This window comes from Schistocerca piceifrons, chromosome 4, assembly GCF_021461385.2.
Source record: "Schistocerca piceifrons isolate TAMUIC-IGC-003096 chromosome 4, iqSchPice1.1, whole genome shotgun sequence".
In the NCBI taxonomy this organism is placed as follows: Eukaryota; Metazoa; Arthropoda; class Insecta; order Orthoptera; family Acrididae; genus Schistocerca; species Schistocerca piceifrons.
In genome coordinates this window covers 325,071,628-325,099,264 of record NC_060141.1, presented here as the reverse complement: position 1 = coordinate 325,099,264, position 27,637 = coordinate 325,071,628, and the positions used below count along the sequence as shown (strand labels likewise).

Genomic DNA, 27,637 nt, shown 5'->3' with positions numbered 1-27,637 from the left:
GGGAAGAGCTGCACAGCACAGGTGTTGAATTTGACACAGCATATAGAGGACGGCTTCCAAAGGCGGCAGATAACAGGAGCGGCGTTTATAGATCTTTCAGCCGCCTACGACACTGTCAACCACAGACTCTTGTTGCTGAAGCTATACAACCTCACCAAGGACTACAAACTAACCTGTCTAATTAGAAATCTTCTGCAGAACCGAAGATATTTTGTGGAATATCAAGGACAAAGAAGCAGATGGAGGCAGCAGAAAAATGGGTTGCCACATGGCAGTGTACTGGCACCCACCCTCTTCAATATATACACTAATGACCAGCCGTTACCAGAAGGAACACAAAGCTTCATATATGCAGATGACCGAGCAATCACAGCACAAGATCACAGCTTTGAGAGGGTGGAGCGGAAACTAACTGATGCTCTGAAAGAATTAACTGCCTATTACAGGGACAATCAGTTGAAACCAAATCCTTCTAAGACCCAGACCTGTGCTTTCCACCTCCGAAACAGACAGGCTAGTAGAACCTTGCAGATAGATTGGGAAGGAACCCCTTTAGAACACTGCAAGACTCCAAAATACCTCGGAGTCACTCTGGACCGTGCTCTTACATATAAGGAACACTGCTTAAAAACAAAGCAAAAAGTGGCTGCCAGGAGCAATGTGGTTAGGAAGATGACTGGAACAACATGGGGAGCACAGCCAGACATAGTGCGCACATCCGCATTACCCCTCTGCTACTCTGCAGCTGAGTACGCTTGCCCAGTATGGTGCAGATCTACACATACAAAGAAAGTTGATGTTGCTCTGAATGAGACATGTCGTATCACTACGGGTTGTCTAAGAGCCACACCTGTGGAAAAACTGTACTGCTTATCCGGCATAGCCCCCCCCCCCCCCCCCCCGGACATCCTAAGAGATACAGCAGCACGGAGTGAAATGAAGAAGGCATTAACATGCGAAGCCCACCCACTACATGGCCACCAACCGGCACAGCAAAGACTTGTGTCTAGAAAGAGCTTCCTTCACAGTACAGAACCACTCGCTGACACTCCACATCAACACCGGGAGAAGAGATGGCAGGTCAGATGCCAGCATCTGGAGGAGTAGCTGATCCCGCAAGAAGTTCTTCCTCCAGGCCACACAGAGAAATGGTCCACATGGAAATCACTCAACCGCCTGTGTTCTTCTGTCACAAGATCCAAGAGTAGTCTGGAGAGGTGGGGCTTCCAGGTGGTCTTTCTCCAGTGTGACTGCGGAGCTGCCGTGCAGACATCAACACATCTACTACAATGCACATTACCTCCAACTGTGTGCACCATGGAGATCTTCGTAAACGCTACGCAAAGTGCACTGGACGTTGCAAATTTTTGGGCATCCACTGTATAGATTAAAATTACCTTAAGTTTGACAACACAGTCTGTGTCTAATCGTTTATTTCATTCTTGACTAGTTTAATTTATAAACCATAATGTATGTAGTAATGTATCTAATATTGTTTTTAGTTTGCTTCTGACACGATAAATAAATAAATATTTATTCTGTACCATTTGTCTGAAAAAAATTAAGGAGTGGATATTTTGGCCCCAAAAATCTACGATACACAGCACTACGACATTCATTTTAACAATATTTAGAAAATTATACGTGCGTAACGGACTGCAGTTAAATTAATTTTGAGAGGCCCACAACTGTGCGACAACGCATCTAAATGTGCTCTGCTGCGGGAAGACTTTATCAGTGAATTTCCTTGTTGCTATCACATCATCATGATCTGTTGTTCATTTAAAAATGTTAAGGTGGCACGATCGCTGATTGTTGTATAACCGTTAATTGTGGTGTTCTGTATTATAATGAACAACGCAGCCATATGTTGACAGCGCCCTAACAGTCCTGCTTTACACTCATTTACCTTCGATCACGTTCCTTTCACAGCCTGCTGCACATATCGCTTATTATACATATAGCATTCTCATAATACTCTAATAAACGTATTTATGCAGCGTAAATTAATTTTAACCGCTCAAGGTTGCTGATTAGCACTAGATTCCCTTAAACTTTTGCTGGACACCTACAAAACTTTCTTAGCTTTAAAAACATAGTGGCTGTTTTGAAGGCCTACGCTTCTCTTTATGGTGGAAGATCTAAAATAAAAGAGTTGTATTTTGGATTCTGAAAACCAGCGTAAATTGGACATAAAGTATCGGACGCCGTACCCAACACATGCACCGGAATACACCTGTGAGCTGACCTCGCGGCCTTCTCATTTATGTTAAGTTTTCCACCTTTTTTTTTCTTTGGTCGATGCGGACGTCACACGACATCCGTTCAAGTTCGTTTGTTGATCCTTCCACTCAGTTTTTTTTATTACGGAGGCCAACAGCTCTCTAACCGAACAACCACTCGTGATGCTAGAGGTGCTCGCACTCCCAAGTGCATGCGCGCGCGCGCGCCCTCTATTTGAAAGTTACTGGGGAAATACACAGACTAAGCGCCTATTAAGTCATGGTCGTTGTTAATGATGTGATCATCATATGAACGCATGTTTCCTATTCACCAACGAAACAGCACATCCGGTCTTCTTTGGTCCATTAGATTTTGGATGCCATGTAAAAATCACAGTAGGGTTTTGCACAATGAGAGACCATTCTAGTATCGTGAGAAGACCCTACTGTAATTTGTCTTTACGTAGATGTTATACAATTGTGAAACATAAACAGCAGATGCTGTTGTACTGTTGTCGTAAGCACTAAGCCATTGATTTTGTCTGAACTCTGGAACCGGGGATTATTTCGTCCTTAATGGATCCAAGGTAAATTTTGATTAAACTTAAGTTAGATACAAATTCCGTATAGTGTGACAAGCATTCTTTCGAATTCCGTGGCCATAGAGTTTTTAGCGATCCAATTTATTTTTTTACGTCATTTCCATTTTTGTCCATAATTTACAGCCATCGATATTTAGCGATGGAGAATTGGGCTAATGATCTTTCGTTTCTCAGTAACGTTCGATGACAGCCCCAGTTTTGAGAGTATCTTACAGATCACTTTTCTTACATTCAGCGTTTCTGTCGAATGTAAAGAAACATCCATCATTTGGGCATTAATCGGACCAACGATGGAAAATGCTAGGGATATATTTGAATATTAATTGTGAGAAATAGAACAAAATGTTTTCCTCTTCTGCATCACTCGTATAATGTCTATTGGCTTGTGGGTAAACGTGTCACATTGAGATTGTAGCTCCTTATAGCCCACAAGCCTCCGTGGCGCAATCGGCTAGCGCGTTCGGCTGTTAACCGAAAGGTTGGTGGTTCGAGCCCACCCGGGGGCGGATATTTTGAGCCTGTCAAATGTTCATTTGTGTTACAAATGCGTTCTGTTATTTTAATTAGTGTAGGTTTTGAACATGTCGACGTAGTAATTAAACCTGAACTTGAAAAAGTTTCAACTCTTTTCCACTTTCTGGTTTCATTTCACTAGTTTTTTTTATTGAGGCAGTAATCATCAAAAGATATTTATTTACAATCATCTTATAAATGAACTAATTTAGGTGACCTTGATTGTATTTGTTGTGACGTAACACGACTGTTACGCCACACGGTAGTAGCCAAAAGAAAGGCACGCTAAACTAACGCTGTGGCCGATAGTGCACGTTCGGCATAGAGCAGGCGTGAAGTCTGGAACATGAGAACTTATGAATGAATAAGAAGAAAAGTATGTAGATGCTTTGTACTTATCTTTTATTTCTCTTGAATACTCGTAAGCTATAGGCACTGATACAAATGGCTCCTTGCTAGTTCGTAGCCATTAACTTCTGATGGCTATTCTGTCTCTCGGCTAATGAGAGAGAAAGGCTTCATACAACTGGGCGATAGCTAGGTTCGCGTACAACTGGTCGGTAGCTAGGCTCTCGTACAACTGGGGGTCGAGTCCACTCTCGTATCACGAGACCTGCCTTGGTGGTGGCGCTAGGTCTGCGATCACAGTGGCGACACGCGGGTCCGACATGTACTACATGGACCGCGGCCGATTTAAACTACCACCTAGCAAGTGTGGTGTCTGGCGGTGACACCACATTCCTCCCCCGCAAATCGGCGAACGGTCGTGAGATAAGGCTTCCGCCCGCCGTGGGGAGGACCACATGTTGACGTATGCGAGGAGGTGGGGAGCCTAACAACAGGCGAGGCTGTGCCACCCGCACCCGGCCATCCGGTCCGAGGGGAGCTAGAAAACGCCTGCAAAACTAGTCCAGGGTGCACGTCAACATGCGGTGTATGCGCCCGTAAAGAAACATGAGGGGCCGAATTGTCGACCTCCATTGCGTCGGGGTAGCCGACGCGCGATGACGTCATGTGGTCCGGAGCGGGCGGGAGTTCCATGGCGGAGGACAGCTGGTCACGGGAAGCGATCGGCGGCGCGTGACCCTGGGAGGCGCCTGGCGGCTGCAACGAAGCGTCGAATGCGGCCGGCGCCGGCGGCTGCTGATGCTGCGGCGGCGGCGACGGCGCGTCGCCATGGGGCAAAATGGAAGGCATCGTCGGTAACACCTGGGGATGAGGCGAGCCAGTAGATGGGTCCCCAGGGCGCTGACCGGACGGCACCGTCGCTGAAAGCAGACGGGGAGCGGCAGAACCCGAGCGACGACAGAGGCGCAGCTGATTGAGATGCCGACGCACCTCACCAGAGGCCCCCAAAACCAAATACATCGCGCGGCCGAGGCAGCGAAGAATGCGCCCTGCGAGCCAACGCCGTGAACCGCGATAGTTGCGATAAAATACAACGTCGCCTGGAGCAAAAGCAGGAGTCTGCCGCTGCACAGGAACCTGATGCGGCGGATGCAGCAAAGACATCAAGGTGCGATGAGGACGACCGTGGAGCAACTCAGCCGGCGAGCGACCATCTCGGGGCTGAGAGCGATACGAAGACAAAAAGAGCAACAATGCGTCCTCCCGAGAATGCGACTCTTTCAATTTCAACATCTGTGACTTGAAAGTCCGGACCAATCGTTCAGCGGCACCGTTGGACTGAGGCGAAAACGGCGCGGATGTCAGATGTTGAATACCATTGGCCTGGCAGAATGACTGAAATTCCGCGGACATGAATTGTGGGCCATTGTCAGAAACAATAGTCTGCGGAAGACCTTCAATGCAAAAGATAGCAGACAACGCTTGGATGGTGGCGGAGGACGTCGTGGAAGACATCCGGACAACAAAAGGAAAATTACTGAAGGCGTCGACCAGAACCAACCATCGAGCATTCCAGAATGGACCAGCAAAATCAATGTGCAAGCGTTGCCAAGGGGAAGTGGCTTTTGGCCACGCAAAGACTTTCCGCGGCGGTGCGGACTGTTGTTCGGCACACGCCGGGCACGAAGAACACATAGTCGTAATCGCAGCATCGATTCCGAACCAAGTACAGTGCTGACGAGCAAGTTGTTTCGTTCGCACTATACCCCAATGTCCTTGATGAAGAAGCCGTAAAACAGAGGACTGTAACGAACGTGGGACCACGACTCTGGACTGATCATTATCAGAACGCAACAACAAAACACCACGTCGAACAAAAAGTCTCTCCTTGTGAGCAAAAAATCGGCGAACCAACGGATCCTCGATCCGAGACTTTGACAAAGGCCATTGCGTAGCAACAAAACGTAAAACAGTAGCAAGGACAGGGTCAGCAGCTGTGGCTGTAGCGACACGACGAAAATCAATCGGAAACGATTCGACCACTTCATCGGTTTCCGAATCAATGAACATGCAAGCAAGTTCGGAAGAATCGAATGCTTTATCCTCAGCAACAGGCAAACGGGACAACGCATCGGCGTTTCCGTGCTTAGCAGTGGACCGATACAAGATATCGTAGCGGTACTGCGAGAGGAAAATAGACCAGCGAATGAATTTCTGCGCTGTACGTGGAGGTACAGGCTTGGTCGGATGAAAAAGCGATGTCAACGGTTTGTGGTCTGTGATGATGGTAAAGTGACGACCATACAAGAAATCATGGAACTTAGTAACACCAAACACGAGAGCCAAAGCTTCTTTCTCTATCTGTGAATAATTTCTTTGCGCAGACGAGAGCAATTTGGACGCAAAGGCAATAGGGCGATCATGTGAGCCAACTTTGTGCGCAAGCACAGCACCGATCCCGAAATCCGATGCATCTACCATCAACAAAAGGGGTTTCTGGGGATCGAATGGCGTAAGGCAAGTATTAGAAAGCAACGCCGATTTCAACTGGCGAAAGGCGCGTTCACATTCCGGCGTCCAGACGAACGGAACACCTTTACGGCGTAAGCGATGAAGCGGAGCTGAAATGAAAGAGGCATTGCGCACATTCACTCACACCTTGTGATTCTACATCGTTCAATGTTCTTGCGACCTCCTGACGCAATGCGTGGGGAACATTGCGCGCTCTGAAAAATTTCGGTTGCGCGTTGACCTTCAGTTCTAAATGTGCTTCATAGTTTTTAGCGCAACCTAAGCCCGGTGCAAAAACGTCTGCAAAGTCGTCACACAGCCGAGAAACACTGTCTGTAGGCACAGTCTGATTCACTGATAGGACCTGATTTACAATAGACATGTTAAACAACTTAAATAAATCTAGACCAAACAAATTCACAGCAGAAGAAGAACGAAGAACGTAAAATGACACAAGTTTTGTTTGTCCCTTGTATGTTGCAAGAAGGCTGCACTGTCCTAACACAGGAATTTTCTGTCCGGAATATGTAGTTAGCTTAACATTTGCGGCACGCAACGGAGGGTTGCCCAGTTGTTTGTACGTGTCGTGATTGAGCAATGAAACTGCAGCTCCGGTATCGAGCTGGAATGATATCACTTTGCCTTCAAAGGCTAAGTCCACAAAAAGTTGATTGTCCTGCTGACGACAAGAGCGACTGTTGTGTGCAATGGGAACAGACACTGGCACAGAATCACTTGCTAATTGACGTGATTTCCGGCGACGTCGACGCACAGTTTTTGTGGGACCATCACTGTCACTGTTAGAGAAAGTGTCACAGGACGAAGCGGAATTAACGACATGAATGTCCATAGGCGAAGGTCCACGAGCCTGAGTGTCCTTGGTTCGATTCTGGCGCGAAACAAAGGGCCTGGAATGATTGTGATTGTCTGATCTGAGCTTTTTCTGGCAAACACTTTGAACATGTCCTTTCTTATTGCAGAAAAAGCAAATAACTTGGCGTGACGGGCAATGTTCACGCGAATGTCTAGTAGCACACCGCGGGCATGATTTCACTGCATTTGTGGGCTGGCGCGGCACACCTGGCTTAGCACGCGGCGGTCGCTGTGTGTCCGTGCGCGAGGCCCGGTTACCGGGCCGCGCCGCGTGTCCAGCGGGCCAGTTAATGTTACACACGGCTGGCGAAGTTTCAAAAGATTCCTGAGCACAGTCCAGTGTGTCCTGTCTATCCAATATGTCTATCACTTGTTGAAGGGAGGGATTATTTAGTTTCAAAATTTGCTCCCGTATGCGAACATCAGAAACGTTCTGTGCAATTGCATCACGCACCATTGTATCTGAATAAGAAAGACCACAGTCACATTCAAAGGCACAGTCCCTAGTAAGTCCTTGCAATGTTGCTACCCACTCCCTATTAGTTTGACCGGCCGTACGTTTTGTACGAAAAAACGTATACCGTTTTGCAACCACATTAACTGTTTCTTTGAAATAGGCATCTAATGCCGACAAAATTTCCTCGTATGACAGAGTTGCTACGTCGCGTCGGGGAAACAATTTCACTATCACACGGTATGTGGACACACCGACACAAGAAAGCAAAAACGGCTGCCGCTCATTACCTTGAATTCTGTAGGCAGCCATGTGAAAGTTGAACTGGCGAGACCACTCTTGCCACGTCTCATCGGCTGCCACGTATGGTCGAAAGGGAGGTGCAACAGCAGGTTGTGGCTGCGGTAGCGAAGAAGCGGCGGCGGCCGCATCGGTGTGCAGCGTACGTTGACCCTGGACGAGCTGTCCAAGGGCATCCAGTAACGCCTGCGTCTGCTGATTCTGCAAGCGATAAAATTCGGACAGTACATCTGGAGAATGTGGCGAAGCCATGACACAATTAAATGTAAGCAATCAGAAAGAAGTTTTTACTCGTCGCCAATCTGTTGTGACGTAACACGACTGTTACGCCACACGGTAGTAGCCAAAAGAAAGGCACGCTAAACTAACGCTGTGGCCGATAGTGCACGTTCGGCATAGAGCAGGCGTGAAGTCTGGAACATGAGAACTTATGAATGAATAAGAAGAAAAGTATGTAGATGCTTTGTACTTATCTTTTATTTCTCTTGAATACTCGTAAGCTATAGGCACTGATACAAATGGCTCCTTGCTAGTTCGTAGCCATTAACTTCTGATGGCTATTCTGTCTCTCGGCTAATGAGAGAGAAAGGCTTCATACAACTGGGCGATAGCTAGGTTCGCGTACAACTGGTCGGTAGCTAGGCTCTCGTACAACTGGGGGTCGAGTCCACTCTCGTATCACGAGACCTGCCTTGGTGGTGGCGCTAGGTCTGCGATCACAGTGGCGACACGCGGGTCCGACATGTACTACATGGACCGCGGCCGATTTAAACTACCACCTAGCAAGTGTGGTGTCTGGCGGTGACACCACAGTATTCATAAAAGCAAGGCTATCATTTATCATTGACAGTAACTAATTGGTAGAGAAATGATTTATTTGGACGCGTGAAGATGAATACACGTTATATAATGTAAAAAAAAATGATACTGACTTTGTAAGAAACCATTTCACTTAGAAAAGAGACAAATGAAATCGACAATAACATACATGCGAGGCAAAATGAAACGGACGTTTTAGGAATATAGAATTGTAAATGGATGGTGCACAATTTACAAATAATGTGTTTCTTAAATGTGGTAAAGAAACATTAATTCAGATAGTTTCAAAAAGCGGTAGTTCACAAATATAATGTCTAAAAACGATCCATGACTTACAGAAATATTATTTTAATAAAATAATTTAGAACAACATAAAATGAAAGAAAGAAATAAACTGATATAACAGGTGTTGCACAATCAGATTCCAGGCATTTGCAGAAGCAGTATGGTATATGGGAAGACAGGCATTCAGCATGTGGAATAAATGTTAAGCAACAGAATAAGATGTTCAGCCCTGCATCTCAGCTTTGGAACTTTGAAAGCTGAGATTCACTGTTCAGTGACTTGATTGTGGGCATAATGTTGTTCAACACTTCTCAACTATTTTTTTAAAATTATATTCAACCAATCAGTTTCCGTTAGCATATTAAAACTACGAGAGTATTGCATAAGCTTTGTTGGCACCTTTTGTTTGTAGTTAAAATGGTAATTTGTAATCAGTCCCCTTAGTCACCAATGTTCTATTATTATTATTATTATTATTTAAAAGTATTCCAAGACAAAAGAGCTCATTCACACAGTGTAAATTTTTATTGTAGGTGAGGAAAGCTTACAGAGGATTATACTGCATGCAGGAACCGGCTGCTGTCCCTTGTATTACTGTTCAATTGTACATTAAGTCACCAGAGGAAGTCACAGCAAAAGAAAAGTGTAGAGATGTGCATTCAGAGTGAGATAAAAATGAAAGAAACACAAATGAAAGTAATTGTAGGAAGGATGTACTTGTCAGACTGGTATTGGAAGATATTTTATGGATATGCAATTAAGCCATGAAATAGGCGGCTTACAAAACAGATGCTTGGGTGATTCCTGTGTAATACCTATCAGTCTGGGACATTTAGGGGATACAAGAAAATCCAAAAGACAGTGGCATGTTTCACTATGAAAATATATTGTGGAGGTACTCATCCAACTCCAGTGTCTGAAGTTACAAGATAGACATTTACAGTTAAAATTATGAAAAGGTGCTTCCCAAGAAGAACTGTGTGACATATTCTGTCGTCCTATACATATCTTATGAAATGACCATAACAGTAACATCAGATAAATTCAAACCTAGGTGGAGGTTTACTGATAGTTGTTTGTCCCGCCCACAGTTCACAAATGAAATAGGAAGGGAGGGAGATGGTAGATATACCCGAAGTACCCTCTGCCAAACGTTATTATGTGACTTACAGAGTGTAGATGTAGATTTTTGGTAACCGAAATGGAAGGTAAATCTGAATTAATCACACTTTTAGTAATGACAAATTGCAAATGATTGTCATCTTATCTTCACTAAAGGCACTATTTTGTTGCTAAAATCACTGTTTGCCTCTCACTATTTGCACTCTGTGTTTGTAACTATCAAAATCCATCCACTGATTACTTGCTTGACATAGTTTGCTGTCAAAGGTCTGTCCACTTTATCAACATCACTTTGTCATTGTTAGTGTTTATCCTTAGCTCATGGTTAGTTGGTGCACCAGATAAAGATTTTTAACATGTTTGACTGAAAGCTTCATATGTAATTTTCACTTAAACTCAATATTTTTTTTTCCTAATGCTTGATCTATCACATTTAAAATGTTTTCAAAAGCTGTGCCATAGAACAAAGATACTATTCGATGTAATGACACTGTCTTTTAAAGAATTTTCTGTATGTATAATCTCTTGCATTACAGATATTTTTCTACTGAAAGGTTCATTTTCTAGTATGTCAACAGCATTGATTTTCTGAAGTTTCTTTATCCATACCTGTACCAAGTATTTAATGTGAGAATACAATAGCGTGCGTGAATTTTAAGGAACAATTCGTTTACTTGTTGCAGGTTGTGAGCAGTTAAAACAAGAAGCTGAGAGACATTCCCGAATGTTGCAAGAACCTGTAAGAATCCCTAAATGCACCCACAGTGGTGAATTTGAGCCTGTCCAGTGTAATTCCAATAGCTGCTGGTGTGTAGATGAAGCAGGTCTTGAATTAGCTGGAACACGAGCTCAGAGTCATGAACTCATCAACTGCTCAGGTATAACAATGTATCTTACTTTACTTCTTATCATCAGTTTTATTTTATTTCACATGTTGTTGATTGGAATCATGTACAAGGATTTAAATGATTGTGTTAGATACACTTTAAATTTTTTTATCATCATTTACTTGTCATCCACAAGACTGGAGGCTATTACATACTGCTTCACCCCATGGTAAACTATAAAATTGGATACAGTTATAAGTTTCTAAATGAAGATATCTCATTTGAAAATAGCTGCATAAAATGTAAAGAATGTAACCTGCTAATCACCAACATATACTTTATTCCTAGATATCAGAGTTGCTCAGTGTTCCTTAGTAAATATGAATCATTGTTACACATTTTCAAAATAGAGAAAACAGTGTACAACATAGATGTAAAAGCTTATGAAAAATTTGTTTCACATTTAAAGAACCTAGTAGCTACAAATCTATTAAATCTAAATTTTAAAATTACATAAGGGTAGAGTAGTTGACCAGTATTCACTTTCAGGGGGCAAATTTCCATTACTGCTGCCAGATATATTTAAAAAAGATAGCTTTTGGTCCTTCCTCAGGGAGGAAAGAGTAATAGATTAGGGAAGGCTGCAAAGAAGGGGCTCCCAGGATGAGATGACTGATTTGGTGTTGTGATTAAAAGTGTGTATTGACAGTCCTGGAATTTCACCTCCTAAAGATAAGGATTACGCCAACTATTCTGCCTCTTTGTTAGTTTTACAGTTTTCTTAAGAAAATTTTCATTTTGATACCATTAATTTTAATTTTGACCAATTATGAGAAAAATGGCATTCGCTACATGTGTAGATAATATTGTTAAGTAACTGTAATTATAGAGTAACAAAAGTATTGATTCTAAATGTGGTAGTATCAAGTAATGAAGCTTTTTAATATGGTTACCAAGATTAAATACAGGCTGCACAAGCAAAAATGTGGGAACTTTAGTCAAGAAAATGTGAATGTATTTCATAAAAATAACTGAGACTCATCAGGTGTTCAGTCAGTGATCACACTTCAGCAGATATAAACTAAAATAATTTCAGAACTGAGATCATGGATATATTTAACAATTGCTGTCTCATATAACAATATGTGGTGATTGTCAACAAGTCTCGCAAGTCAAATAATGATTAACAAAAGCAATTAAGAGTGTCTAACATCAAGATGAGGAAACAGCATATAAAATGAAATGACATAGACTTTTAAGTTTTCCCTGTTGACAATGCTGATATTTTGAAATTCATATTGTCACAAAAAATTTAAACTCTGTAGACTGGAATGAAATTCCCATTAAAACAGTTAAAAAATATGTCATAATATTGCACACCATTCTCTCTCATAATCAACCAAACTTTTGATGAAGAATGTTCCACTATAAGATGCAAAAGTATGGCTAGTTCATAAAAATGGTAAGCAAGCCAATATGGAGAACTGTAGACCTAACTCAATGTTACCTATTTTCTCAGATATACAGTGTGTCTCCACTAAGAGGCATCAGGTAAATTTTCTCTATGTTTTGGGGGACATTCAAAATTTCATTTTTGCACAGTGTAGATGGAGTCAGCCCAAGACAGAAAGTGTCATTGGAAGTGTCTTTTTTTTTCCAATTACAAACAAAATTATTTCTAAAGTGAGATTTTACATTCCAATTCGGTAGAGTAGTCCCAAATTAGTCTAGCGAAATATTTGTTTTATTGGTATGCATTAACAGGGAGAGTAAAACACAAAGAATAAACAGTACGCCAGTTGTGAATGAGTAGCACTGCCCTTCGGCAGTAGCAGACATTGCGGGCAAGGTAGTACACAAATTACTCCTTGGGGTTCTTGTTTTTCTTCTTGTTGTATGGCCCCAGTTAGACTGATAAAGTGAATTTTGCATTAGAATAGTCTGGGGCCTCTCTATCAAATGGGGATGTAAAATCTCACCTTAACAATGATTTTGTTTGTGTGCTTGTTTGTAATGGAAAACAAACCAATGCTTTCCATTGACACTGGGCATTGCATGAAGTATATGATGAGCAGTATTTGTGTGTGTTCCACACAGTGCTAAAACAAAATTACAGATTTCTGCCAAAAATGTACCTGATGTGTCTTCAGAGAGACAACCAGTATATAAGAGCTAATAAAATATTATAATTCATCACACTTAATTACCGTGTGTAATTGCTAAAGTTTCAGGGCAGCCTGCAGTGCAACTTATGCTGATATCTAATTGGCCACAAAAATAAGCAGAGCAGACAGTAAGCAAAGAGCGCTTGTACACAGCATGGCAATAAATTCATCTCTGAGTGGAAAAACATGTGTAAGGTGAACCCCAAGGTTCAGTACTGTAACATAACAAACCAGTTTAAAAAAATCTATTATTTTGAGAAGTGTTAATGCCTGTAAAAAGTCCAATAAACATTGTTCTGGAAACATATTCTTTGTGAGAGCTGAACACAAGGAACTGTGCATTTTATGAAGTACAGCAAGTATTCATGAACTACCACTGAGATAAGAGGATGACTCCCATCTCGTGAGTGCAGAATGATTACCTTTTGGAGTGCTAGAGAACCTATATCCACATCAGATGCTGGAAAAGATTGTCAGACAGCCCATCACATGTAGATATTTTTGAGCATAGGGGACGTGGTCTCACAGGTTACTTTCACTTGCTGAACTGTAGCAGAAAGTCATATCTGCCACACCATTTGTGGATTATTAGTCATCTTTTACAGACAGATGGTGGAAAAGAGAAAAGAAAATGTACTGAACCATGCTGATGTACATACAGTGGAACCTCTCTTAATGAGCACCTCGTGTAATGCACATTTAGCATAACGAGCAAAGCAAATAGTAAAAAAATTACTCATTGAATGATGTTTTTCATAATGAGTGATTATGATTTAGTGTGATGTCACCGGCCGTTCGTGCACAGTGAGGGAAACATTTAACAATATGAACACCTTTCTTTGTCGGCAGTGCCATATGAACAATGTCTTTAGTACATAATGCAGTCTGGCTGCAGCGCTCTTTATGCTACCACTTTAGTGCAGCTTGTGATCATACATATTTCTAAACTTGTGTTCACACAGTGTATTTTTGTGTGCAAATTTTAATAACCTTTGTAGAAATGTCCCCAAAATAAAGCCACTGGAAGACAACCATAAGAGAAAGAAAATGATCTTAGAAATGAGCTGTGAAATCATTGAAAATGTGGTGTGGGTGTTGCTGATTTAGCGCACATGTACTATCGGTCTACATCAACTATTTGCACTATCCTCAAGAACAAGGACAAGATTAAGGAGATAGATAGTTCAAAGGGAGTAATCGAGGTAACCGAACAACAGTTTTGTATTCAAGAGGATGCCAAAAGCTTGCTCCTTACGTGGATAAATGAAAAGCAATTGCAAGGTGACACTATTAACGAGAACATCGGAGAGGGTGTAAATTATTTTTGCTGGCCTCATTAAGAAGACACCGGGATCCCCAGTGGCCGAAGAAGTATTTCAGGGAAGCTGTGGGTGCTTCAAAAAATTTAAGAGAAGGACCGGCATCAACAGCATTGTGAGGGATGGTGAAGCAGCCAGCTCCGACACAAAGGCAGCAGAGAACTTCATCAGAAACTTCCAGATGCACGTAGATTCTGAGGGTTACTTGCCACAACGGGTTTTTAAATGTGACGAAGTGGGTCTTTTCTGGAAAAAGATGTTGAAACATACCTTTATAACAGAAGAGGAGAATGCATTGCCCACTCACAAGCCAGTGAAAGACCATCTCACACTGCTATTCTGTGCCAATGCAGACAGCGATTTGAAATTAAATCGCTGCTTACTTACCATTCAGAAACTCCACAAGCCCTCAAGAAGTGTAAAGCCCAGAAGAGCAGGTTAAATGTGATGTTGAGGGCCAACAACATGGCTTTGGTGACATGTGATCTTTTTTGTGATTGGATCAATGAAATGTTTGGTCCATTGGTGAAAAAATAATTGCTTGAGATGAATCTGCCACTCCATGTGTTGCATGGTATGGACAGTGCTCCTGCCCATTCTCCAAGCCTACAAGACCACATCCTTGAAGGATTTCAATTCATCAAGATACAATTTCTGCCTCCCAACACCACTCCGTCAATTCAGCGTATGGACCAGCAGATTATTTCTAACTTTCTGAAGCTCTACATTAAAGCACTCTTCGAGCATTGCTTTGAGTTGACTGAACCTACCAATCTCACTCTAAGAGAGTTTTGGAAATACCACTTCGGCATTTATTAAGCTAATTAAAAAGGCTTGGGAAGGGTTTACCAAGACAACTCTCACTTCTGCTTGGAAGAAGCTTTGGCCATAGTGTGTTGTTGAATGTGCCTTTGAGGCATTTGAGTCAGTACCTGTGGAGCCTGTAGTCAATGAGATTATATATTTGGCCAAGAGCATGGGACTAGAAGTGGATAACAGTGATATTGATGAACTTGTGGAATATCACAGCCTAGAAATGACCACCAAAGAGCTTATGGAGTTGCAGTGTGTTTCACAGCAGGAACTTGTGGAAAGGAGTTCTTCAGATGAGGATGAGGCGGAGGGGGAGGTGGCAACAGCAAAGCAGCAATCTTCTGGTGATGTAAGAGAAATGCTGAAAGCATGGCAATTGGTTGCACTGTACCTTGAAAATCATCATCCCAATAAAGCAGTGGCTATGCATGCTACAAATTTACTTGATGATAAGGCTATGTTGCATTTTTGCCAAGTGTTGAAGCATTGGCAGAAACAAATGATGACAGACAGATTTCCAGTAAAAAAGAATTAGTTATGTATCATGAATAATAAAGTACATAATACTGTATGTATAATTTTCTTTGAATAAATGGCATGAATAAGATAAAACTTTTGCTACTTTTTCTGCATGGAACGCATTATCATATTTTGCAATAATTTATATGGGATAAATTGTTTCATTGAATTAGTGTTTCGCACTGCGAGTAAGATTCCGGAATGAATTATGCTCACTATGTGAGGTTCTGTTGAACACTACAATAACAGTAAACTCAAAACTGAAGTCATCTATGTAAGCAGGCAAAACATAATGATATATAACAAGAGTTGTGAGTAATGTACTGTACAGTAGCAGACAACTACAAATGAAGTTACATTACAACATAAATCAAACCACATAAAAAACTGCAAATTATTTCATGCTCAGACCATGATGGCAGAGCACCAGTGCAACACCTGTGCTCATATCCAAAACCAAGTGTTTAAGCTCCTTCTACAAATACTGTTTATAAATGATATAGGCCAACCAGGACAGGTTCAGTCTGCCATCATCATACATGCAGGTGATTCAACAGTAATAAGCTGCTACAAAACTGATGAAGACTTAATCAGTCATATTAGGCAGAAGCTTGGGAAACTAGAAATATCAGTTAAACATAATAGTTTGAAATTAAATTCTATGAAAGTTATCTATGCACCGTATAACTGAAGTAAGCTAAAAGCTGAATATCATAAAAAGAGCTACATTTTCATGTGAGTTGACCGAAGAATCTCAATCTCTCTTTCAGTCATATATATATATATATATATATATATATATATATATATATATAAAATACAAGGAAACATTCCACGTGGGAAAAATTATATATAAAAACAAAGATGAGGTGACTTACCGAACGAAAGCGCTGGAAGGTCGATAGACATACAAACATACACACAAAATTTAAGCTTTCGCAACAAACTGTTGCCTCATCAGGAAAGAGGGAAGGAGAGGGGAAGACGAAAGGAAGTGGGTTTTAAGGGAGAGGGTAAGGAGTCATTCCAATCCCGGGAGCGGAAAGACTTACCTTAGGGGGAAAAAAGGACAGGTATACACTCGCACACACGCACATATCCATCCACACATACAGACACAAGCAGATATATATATATATGGGGGGGAGCTGGTTTAACTAATACCTAATACATTCAAATGTTAAATCACAGAAAAATGTAATGCTATCCTCCGTGGAATTTATAAAGAAACAGCATTGCAGACCTCCACTTGCAAAATTAAATCTAAAAACCATTCCAAGCTTGTATAAGTAGCAAGTGCTCACATTGACAAAAAGAAACATGAGATTTGTTCAGTACAATTACTTTCCCCTCCAGTATGAGACCAGGCTCAATCAAATAAAAGGTAACAGTTAGAAAAACCCCACACTATGAGAGTATGAAATTTGCAAATAATACAATGGAGTGCAAACTCGGCGTCAATATGTCAAAAATACTGAACCCATCCTGGAAAAACTCCTGGAAAGTAGATGCTGTTATAGCATAGAAGATTTCTTGTGTTATTCCTGTGCGTAATCTGTAAATAACTGTATCTGTGGGGGAGAGTGGCACCTTTTTGTATTTATATCAAATTTTATCCAGTTGACAAAGTCTTCTGAATCATAATATCAGATACCTGCAGGTGTAAAACAAAATGCCAGTATGTCACAAATTTAGATTAATTTCAGTAGTGTGTTAGCTGTCTCACAATTGATGACTCACCTGAGTTTGTGTATATGAATCGTGTCATGTGGCAATAAAGATATGATTTGATTTGAAAAATAGTACATATATTGACAGTCTCATACACGCAATAAGCCTGAAGAACATGAAAATTTTGCACATCTAGGAGGTAAAATGGGCAGGGCTTGACAAAAAAGTGGAGCTCTCAGAAGGGGAGGAGCAAATGAAATGAAACCTCACAGGTTGAGTGGGTATGCAGTGTTGTTTCAGCGATAACAAAATTGAGTCAAATCTACAGAGAACTTGGCAGTATGAGCTCACTTATCAGCCTGTATGTATGCATTAATTCAGTGGAAAAAGGTATCATAAAACATAGTATCCTCTCCTGAGGCATACTGGCCCACAACTGATATCCTGGGTACTGGCAATGGAGTTGATACCCATGCTAATCTCACATTTTCTGCCAGGAACAGACGTGGGGACCTTGCTGGCCATAGGACTAGCTTAGCATCACCCAGACAGTTCATAGACACGTGCCATGTATGGACAATATTGTCCTGTTGAAAAATGACATCACAATACTGTCGCATGAGAGATAGCACATGAGAATGCAGGGTGTCTGTTACGTTCCATGTCAGAGTTCTGTTAATCACTACCAGCCATAATCTGAAGTCACATCCATTGTCTCTCTACCCCACTAGGCCAGGAGTAACACCACAGTGCCTCTTCAAAACATTGGAAGAATGAGACGTTTCCCTAGATCACTGCTATACTCATTGATGATGGTCATCCGGGATAGTGTGGAACAATCATTCATCGCTGAACACAATGTAACACTATTCAACAGCAGTCCATTCTTCCTTGTCAGAGCTCCAATTCAAATACAGCTGTTTGTAATGTGGTGTTAATGGCAGCCTATGCATGGTACAGTAATTCCCTTGTCCAGGTGCTGCTAGTCTTTGACCAGTAGTGTGGGATGACACAGAATGTAGCACGGAGTCTATTATTCGTTCTCGGATGTCGAGTGCAGATGTGAAAGGGTTGCTATGTGCTTGGTGCACAGTACAGTGATCTTCCATTGTGGTGGTCAGATGTGGTGGACACAGGAACCATGACATGATGATGAGTATGACTGTTCTCATGTTCCTTGCAGTCCAACATTGGGCCACCGTTAACATCTTAATGCCTCACAGATGTGGTTATTGCATGATTCATCCAGCCAGCAAAATTGAGACCCACAAAGAGGCTCCTCCAAACTCTGTGAGGTGCTGATAAAGCTGTCTCATATGAATACATGGCATCTCAGAGTCTTTCACAGAGATCATAGAATATCTGACACTGTTCATGGCCGTTACATTCCCTACCAGGACTGACAGCAACACTGACCGCTCTAGTGGCTATTCTACCTGTCACAGAGAATTGCAACTCTACTGATTTACGTACTCGCTGATAGTGTATAGTTAGTTAGTTATTTACAAATGTCTGCTTGTGTCTGTGTATGTGCGGATGGATGTGTGTGTGTGTGTGTGTGTGTGTGTGTGTGTGTGTGTGTGTGTGTGTGTGTGTGTGTCATCTGTATAGTTAGTTAGTTATACATTCCATAGATCATTTGAATGAGTATTTGATTGGAGTGCTGTGGAACAAGTCAGTATACTAGAGATGTATACATGATTAGTGTTAATACTAGTAAACACATTATTTTTTAGTCTTACTCATGCAACGACACTTTTAAGAACAAGTGTTTTTTTCTTAAGACAAGCTTCTAGTTTTTAAACAAATTCGTCTGTGGAATGGAAGTAGTTGTTCAGAAGAAAGGATTTTAGTGAGATTTAGAACTTCCTTCACTACCTGCGTCAGACATTTTATGTTATTTGGAAAATTATCAAACATTTTTGTGCTATATATTGAACTCTGTCCTTGGCCATTTAATAATGGGTAACAATGGACATTTTTTTCTTGTAGTATTGTAGGTTTTGCTGTCACTGTTCTTATCAAATTGTGATGGGTCATTTATGATGAATTTTTTAGCATATATTTGTATTGTGATGATGCAGTTAAAACACCAAACTCCTACATGACAAGGCATGTGAACACCACATATTATTCCTACTGCTTGCATTTGTGTGGTCAGTATTTGGTTTCTAATTGATGAGTTATCCCAGAAAATTATTCAGTAAGACATTATTGAACAAAATCTGCATAATATGTCAAGGCTTAATTCATTTATTTATAAGACTAGCAAAGACCAAAAGCAGCTGAATTTAACTGTTTCAGAAGCTCAGTAATATATTTCTTCCACTTCAGGTTCTCATCAATGTGTACACCCAAAAATTTGGAGCATTCTACCCTATTTACTAACTCCAGGTCATGATGTGCTACATCATTTGTTGGTATAACTATGTTGGTTGTACAAAGATGAATTAGTGCATTTTATCAGAATTAAGAGATAGTCACTTTTCAGAGACATATTTAATAATTCTTTGAAAAATATCAATGACACTCTCTTGAATGGCTTTCTCTGTAATGGGATTTATTGAAACACTATTACTCACTGCAAAAAGTATAAATTCTGTTTGCTGACTGTTAAGTGGAAGGACATTGAAATAGAGTTTTTATAATTCTGTTAATTTCAGAGAAGGATGTTAGTGCTGGTTCTTGTAGCATAAAGTTTTATGGAATGACATTTTTAATGTATTCTCTTTCTTGCTTTTTTAACTGAATCATTTAATTCTAATTTTGCTCTTAAATTTGGAAAGTAGTTGCAAAAAGTACTCACAGATTGTGAATTATCAGTCAAAACATTGTCATTTAGTTTAATTCGTTATGGTATCTTGTACACTGACTGGCAGTCCTATCTGTTGTTTGACAGTATCCTTTGTAGCTGTAATCTTTGCCTACTTCTTGACATTTTAATGACTCCATAAAATATTTTAAGTTTCGTAGTATGCAAGTAATATTGGATCTCCCCCCCCCCCCTCCCCATGATCCATGGACCTTGCCGTTGGTGGGGAGGCTTGCATGCCTCAGTGATAAAGATAGCCGTACCATAGGTGTAACCTCAATGGAAGGGTATCTGTTGAGATGCCAGATAAATGTGTGGTTCCTTAAGAGGGGCAGCAGCCTTTTCAGTAGTTGCAGGGGCAACAGTCTGGATGATTGACTGATCTGGCCTTGTAACATTAACCAAAACGGCCTTGCTGTGCTGATACTGCAAACAGCTGAAAGCAAGGGGAAACTACAGCCGTAATTTTTCCCGAGGGCATGCAGCTTTACTGTATGGTTAAATGATGATGGTGTCCTCTTGGTAAAATATTCCAGAGGTAAAAAAGTAAAATATTCTGGAGGTAAAATAGTCCCCCATTTGGATCTCTGGGCGAGGACTACTCAGGAGGACATCGTTATCAGGAGAAAGAAAACTGGCATTATATGTGTTGGATGTGTGGAATGTCAGATCCTTTAATCGGGCAGGCAGGTTAGAAAATTTAAAAAGGGAAATGGATAGGTTAAAGTTATAGTGGGAATTAGTGAAGTTCGGTGGCAGGAGGAACAAGACTTCTGGTCAGGTGAATACAGGGTTATAAATACAAAATCAAATAGGCGTACTGCAGGAGTAGGTTTAATAATGAATAAAAGCCCCAGGAATAGACAACATTCCATTAGAACTACTGATAGCCGTGGGAGAGCCATTCCTGACAAAACTACCATCTGGTGAGCAAGGTGTATGAGACAGGTGAAATACCTTCAGACTGCAAGAAGAATATAATAATTCCAATCCCAAAGAAAGCAGGTGCTGACAGATGTGAAAATTACTGAACTATCAGTTTAATAAGTCATGGCTGCAAAATACTAACGCAAATTCTTTACAGACGAATGAAGAAACTGGTAGAAGCGGACCTCGGGGAAGATCAGTTTGGATTCCATAGAAATGTTGGAACACGTGAGGCAATACTGACCCTATGACTTATCTTAGAATATAGATTAAGGGAAGGCAAACCTATGTTTCTAGGATATTTAGACTTAGAGAAAGCTTTTGACAATGTTGACTGGAATACTCGCTTTCAAATTCTGAAGGTGGCAGGGGTAAAATACAGGGAGCAAAAGGCTATTTACAATTTGCACAGAAACCAGATGGCAGTTATAAGAGTCGAGGGACATGAAAGGGAAGCAGTGGTTAGGAAGGGATTGAGACAGGGTTCTAGCCTCTCCCCGATGCTATTCAATCTGTATATTGAACAGGCAGTAAAGGAAACAAAAGAAAAATTTGGAGTAAGAATTAAAATCCATGGAGAAGAAATAAAAACTTTGAGGTTTGCCAATGACATTGTAATTCAATTCGGTGATGCTGAGGAATTAATTAGGAAATGAGACACTTAAAGTAGTAGATGAGTTTTGCTATTTGGGGAGCAAAATAACTGATGATTGTCGCAGTAGAGAGGATATAAAATGTAGACTGGCAATGGAAAGAAAAGTATTTCTGAATAAGAGAAATTTGTTAGCATCAAGTATAGATTTAAGTGTCAGGAAGTCGTTTTTGAAAGTATTTGTATGGAGTGTAGCCATGTATGGAAGGGAAACATGGATGATTAATAGTTTGGACGAGAAGAGAATAGAAGCTTTCGAAATGTGGTGCTACAGAAGAATGCTGAAGATTAGATGGGTAGATCACATAAGTAATGAGGAGGTACTGAATAGAATTGGGGAGAAGAGAAATTTGTGGCACAACCTGACTAGAAGAAGGGATTGGTTGGTAGGACATGTTCTGAGGCATCAAGGAATCACCAATTTAGTATTGGAGGGCAGTGTGGAGGGTAAAAATCATAGAGGGAGACCAAGAGATGAATACACTAAGCAGACTCAGAAGGATGTAGGTTGCAGTAGGTACTGGGAGATGAAGAAGCTTGCACAGGATAGAGTAGCATGGAGAGCTGCATCAAACCAGTCTCTGGACTGAAGACCACAACAACGACATTGGATCCTGACTTATTCTTGCCTTTTTATAAATTTCTGTCTTCCTCTTACATGTGATTATTTTAATTCCATTATTTATCTGTGGCTTGCCCTTTCTTTTGATTTTCTGGATATCTTTTTAGGTAATAAGCTACTTTTAAATATTGACGCATTTACTTTGGAATAAACTGAATTTGACACTAGCATCTTGAAGTATCATTTCTCGAGGGGTTGCCTGGTAGAGATTGAATTCATATGTTCCAGTAACAACTCTTTAATTATTAACCATAAACTAAATTCCATACAACTTCAAACCAAGAAGGCACACATTTGAGTACAAGTAAAAAGCCATCCTTGACGTAGTGCAGTGGGTGCCCGCTATGGCAGCTTCCACAGTTGTTGGGAGTGGCAATCAGCCAGGAGATACCCTGGATGATAAGTGGCTCTGTGCCATGAGGCTGTGAACTCAGGTGTGGAAGTGGCTGATGGATGTCCAGCACCTGAGACAATACTGTCTGATGGGTAGCAGTAGCAGCAGACACAGATGTGAGACAGCTGATGGTCAGTCTGGAGCTCGATGTGGAATGTGGTACTGAGGGCTGAGCAGCAGCCTAAGTACCCATCAGTGGAGGAACATGCATGGTGTCACATGGAGAGACAACCGTGTAGATGTAAATAGGGGCCTGGGACTTCAGTGCTGATTACTGCGACCTGTGTGCCTCATATTGACAAAGCTTGCACCCCCAGACACTGTGGCAACTATGGGAGGCTAGACAGTAAACAGCCCAGTGTATCTTCTGTTGACAAAGAACCTCTCAGGGTAAAGTAAGTGCTGTGCTGGCCAGTGAAGTGTATCCATGAGTGTGGTGGCCAAATATACAAGGGTCAAGCCCTCCGTGTATTACATTCTGCCCTTCAGGAGAGATGGTGCAACCATTTCAGATAAGCACTGCACCCAAAGGAGGAAGTGCCAGGGCACCAACCAGTGCAGTCTGATATGAATCAACAGCACGATCAGTTAATGAACACAAAAAAATTGATCAGATTGAAAGAAGCATGCCACATGTGCATAGGGGAACGACAAAAAGTGGATGCTGTAGGTGGTGATTGGTAAGGCTGGAAATAGGCCGGACTGGTGGCAGAGTTTACAAGAAGTTGGAACCCAAGGCCCAGAGGAACTTGTGATGGAATTGGTGGTGCCAGTGGACACAGCTAGGCTGGTTGCAGCAGAGGAGGCAGCGGCGGCTGAGGTGGCAGTGACTGGGAACAACACAAAGATAGCTGGCTGCAACAGGTCTGGTGCTGACTACAGAAGTAGCTGCACGGATGGCTGTGTTGGTGCCAGCAGCGACAGTTAAGCCAGTTGCTGGTGCAACCACAGAGCTGGTAATGGTGACAAACTGGAAACATCATTACAAGGGCCAGTTACAAAAGGGCCAGCAATGACAAGATGGCCAGCTGTGGTAGGGTCAGTGAGAGAGTGGGTATCAGCATTGGCAGGGCTGGTGACAAAAGGAGGGCCAGTCAACCAGGCCAGCAGTGACTGGGCTGAGTCTGAAGGGCCAATGATAAGTGGTTGGTGTGAGAGGGCGGCATGTTAGTGGCTGGGATAATACTAGAGGATCTTCTATGAGGGACCTCTGTAAACCATAAATGGAGTGTCGCATGGTATGACAAGATTGCATCAAACTCGTTGGAAGATGGCCCAGCTTGTTATAAGCAAACTTCTGGACACCCTGTTCGAATGCTGGGCCTGATCACATCCACTCAGAAGACTGTGAGAAAGACTGTAGAACCTGAGTGAACAGAGAGGTGCTCCATAGGAGATCTGTAAATTGCCCAAACGTGGAATGGAAGGGCCTGAGGCAACAACGGCTCCTGTGAGTGAACAGAAATCTCAAACAAGAAATGCTGCAAAGAACTACAACCTACATATATACAGAGGAATGAGGAATATGCCACTGAAATACTGCTAGTAACTTGCATCTACTGAGAAAAGAGGAACACTAATTGCAACGCAAGCCTACCAATATCGAGATAAACATGCAATCGAACACAGTTATGGAAACCAAGAATTGAATTGTTCATGTCCAGTACATGGGTAGACAAACTAGCACTCTTGTAGTATTTGAATACAGACTGTCACAACACAATAAATGTGAATATGCTGGCCCCCATCAAGCCAACTAGAACGCAAGTGAAAATGCGTTTGCTTGAAAAACCTATGATCAGTTCCAAAAAAATTAAAACTGTGCTCCAGCAAAAACATTAAAAGACACATCAGGAAACACTGAAACACACACAAAGAAGTGGCCTTGTCATCCATGTCCTGTCCAAGCACTTGCCACCCTCAGGATGAAGACAGCCCATGGCAGCATTGTCCGGGCAAAATGTCCCGTCATGGCACGGGAGCGTCGGGCTCAGCACAAAGGAGGGCAGTGGTCTGATAACAGGCGAGACCAGGAGCTGGCACCGTAGCTGGCATTGGAGAGGGCAAATCTTAAGGAGGCACTATTCTGAGTATCCTAATGAACTTTGAGTGTAACATTTGGGAGAGTCAGTCTCCTCGCCTCTATAGTATATGGCACATGACAGAAGAACACTGTAACATGACACCATAATCCTCATCACCACTGAAATATCCTTATCTAAGTGGTGTGACTGATAAGATTCTGAATTCACACATTGCAATAACAACTCTTTGTTTATTAATCATTAACTAAACTCATTACAACGCAGGTGCACTCTTGGGTACAACTGAAAACCCCAATTTGATGGCGTACCCCTCTATGGCAGGTCTGCATTTTCCAGAAGTGGTGGTGAGCCAGGAGGTACCAGAGTTGATCAGCGACATTGTACCACAAGGCTTTAAGCTCGTAGGCTGTCAAGAGACAGCTCCCAATGCAGGTGTGGCTAACTGATGTCCAGCAGTTGATGACCCTGTCAAAGGTGTGAGATGGCACTATCTGATAGGTAACAGCAGTGGCAGGCCTTGTTGTCTGAAGTGTAGATTTAAGGCAGTTGACAGCCTGTCTGGAGCCCAGAGCTGAAATAGGTGTTGAGGGGCTGAGAGGTGACCTAAACACTCATCAGTGGAAGGATACATGCATGGTGTCATGTGGACATGTGATTACGTGGATACAGATAGTTGCATGTGACTGCAACACTTATTACCGTGACCTCCACACCATATATCAGTGCGTCTTGCACTACCAGCCTCTGTGGTGGCTGCAGGAGACTTCACAGTAAACAGCCTAGTGAATCTTCTGTTGACAAACAACCTCCCAAGGAAAAGCAGTGACCATGCTGCCTCATGGAACATATCTGTGAGTGTGGTGGCTGATACGCAGGGGCCCAGCCCTACATATACCACACATCTCTTTCTATATATAACTCATTTCATACCAACTCTTTTAACACAGTCTTAAAACATTTATTCTGTTTTCAGTAGTTAGCCTCACTGCTTTATATGAACCGGCCTCAGTGTTGTAATGTGGTAAATTGTTTGTTTCCTCTGGTTTCCTGTGGTTTCTCTAAATTGCTTCAAGCAAATACTGGGATGGTTCCTTTGAAAGGGCATGGCTTATTTCCTTCCCCACCCTTCCCTCATCCGATGGGATTGATGACCTTGCTGTTTGGGTTATCAACAATTAGGTAACATTAATTTTTCCTCCTGAGCATTGTTTGTAAAAAAGTTATCAGTGCCCTACTATCTTGCTGCATGTGAGTTGGAAAATTGACTACTGAAATTAGATTGAAGCACTCAAATTGATTCCAATTCATTTTTCCTGCCAGTATCTTTTAAGAAATCTACAGAGAAATCTCCACAAACTATTAACTATTTCTTGTCTAACAGGTGCCTGAACAATGTATCTAGATTTATCATAAATAGATGAAAGAGGGGATCTATAGACTGTTACAATTACAGAGTAGTAGTCTGCAGTAACAACTCACAAGCACACGGTTTTAGTTTCTGAACCACTTTGTGTCCAACTTTCCCATATGTTGCAATTCCTCTTTTGTTCAATGTTAACTGTACACAAAAGTGATGTATGTATATGAATTTACATTGAAATCTCACTTTTCTTTGGGTTACTTTCTTTTTGTATCAGGCAGTTTATAGACATTTTAGTGGGTGAAAATCTTCATCTGTTAAACAGTCACTTAATATTTCACATCTCGGATCAGTGATAACTCTAATACTTAAAATGTCTATTTATTCAGCAAGAATAATCTCATTTTTGGCTAGACTCTCATTGTGGTGATGAATTATTTTAACATCTGGGTGGTGCCAGCTAATCATTGTACTTGCTCAAGTGCCACGTGCTCACTGTGTTTTTGGTTTGTAGGAACATGTAGAGCCTTGTCAGTTTGGCTGGCTACTTGCCAGCAAAAGTCACTTCTGCTGCAATCTGTCAATCATAAAGTAATTTTATTTAAGCCCTGGTACAGTCTTTAATTATAACAGTACGGTCTTGTTCAGTATTACTGCAGAATGTAATTGTTGTTAGTTCAAAATTTAAAAAATAACTGTATTGCCACATTTGAAAGTAAGAGAGTAAAATAAGCCTGTTGCACTTAATATTCTGAATTATGGCCTTAAAGTAAGACTGCAGATTTTTTGTTGTTGTATATCTGTGTGATTCCTATTTGTTTCACTAGAGGCTGTTAACTAAGTGATTCTTCCCAGTTTCCAAAATAAATTAGTCAAGAGATCCACCGTGTACATAATTGTGGAGTGTAAAATCTTTTTTAGTGTTGAGTAACCACAAATCACCAAAGGAGGTATATATTTCTTCAGCAATTAACCTTAACTTTTTTGCAGATCCAAAGCCATGTGCAGGGCCAACCTGTCGCATGCTTTGTCCTCATGGTTTTGTAATGGATGAGTCTGGATGCCCAAAGTGTGAATGCTATGACCCGTGCATAGAGCTCAAGTGTCCTGGTTCTCTGATGTGTGAACTAGAAGAAGCTACATGTTCCACACCACCTTGCCCCCCTATACCAAAATGTAAGTAACAAACCTCTGTCACGAGTGCTACAGTATTTTGTCCAGTAATAGCAATTAATACTCAGAACTAATTAACAATTTAACTATTTCATAGAAATCATAGTCATTAGGAAAGTTTCTGATCAAGTGGCATTATTGGTATGTAGATTAAGTGCATAAACTTCAATGACCTCTTGTGTCATGATGTAGGGATTCCAATTACAAATTCTTGATCATAAGCAGCAGAAAAGGAGCTGTGTGACATCAGATGAAATGGCTGATAATTTTGCCTTTTGTAACCATGTAT

At 41.5% G+C, this 27,637-nt stretch overlaps 1 protein-coding gene and 1 non-coding gene across 3 annotated transcripts in view; both read left to right on the top strand.

Moving 5' to 3' along the window:
• Positions 1 to 27,637, top strand: part of LOC124795290 (balbiani ring protein 3-like) — a 259,410-nt gene that overhangs the window by 136,808 nt on the left and 94,965 nt on the right. The window contains exons 1-3 of one of the 2 annotated variants that reach the window (XM_047259249.1): positions 2,629 to 2,809; positions 10,733 to 10,927; positions 27,166 to 27,351. In XM_047259249.1, the coding sequence (XP_047115205.1) occupies positions 10,774 to 10,927; positions 27,166 to 27,351 (340 nt within the window). In that variant the 5' untranslated portion in view covers positions 2,629 to 2,809; positions 10,733 to 10,773. Of the gene's footprint in view, positions 1 to 2,628; positions 2,810 to 10,732; positions 10,928 to 27,165; positions 27,352 to 27,637 lie in introns of those variants that run through there. The other variant, XM_047259248.1, reaches the window with a different exon arrangement.
• Positions 3,257 to 3,330, top strand: Trnan-guu. The gene has a single exon. It is a non-coding gene; the product is annotated as a tRNA-Asn (tRNA).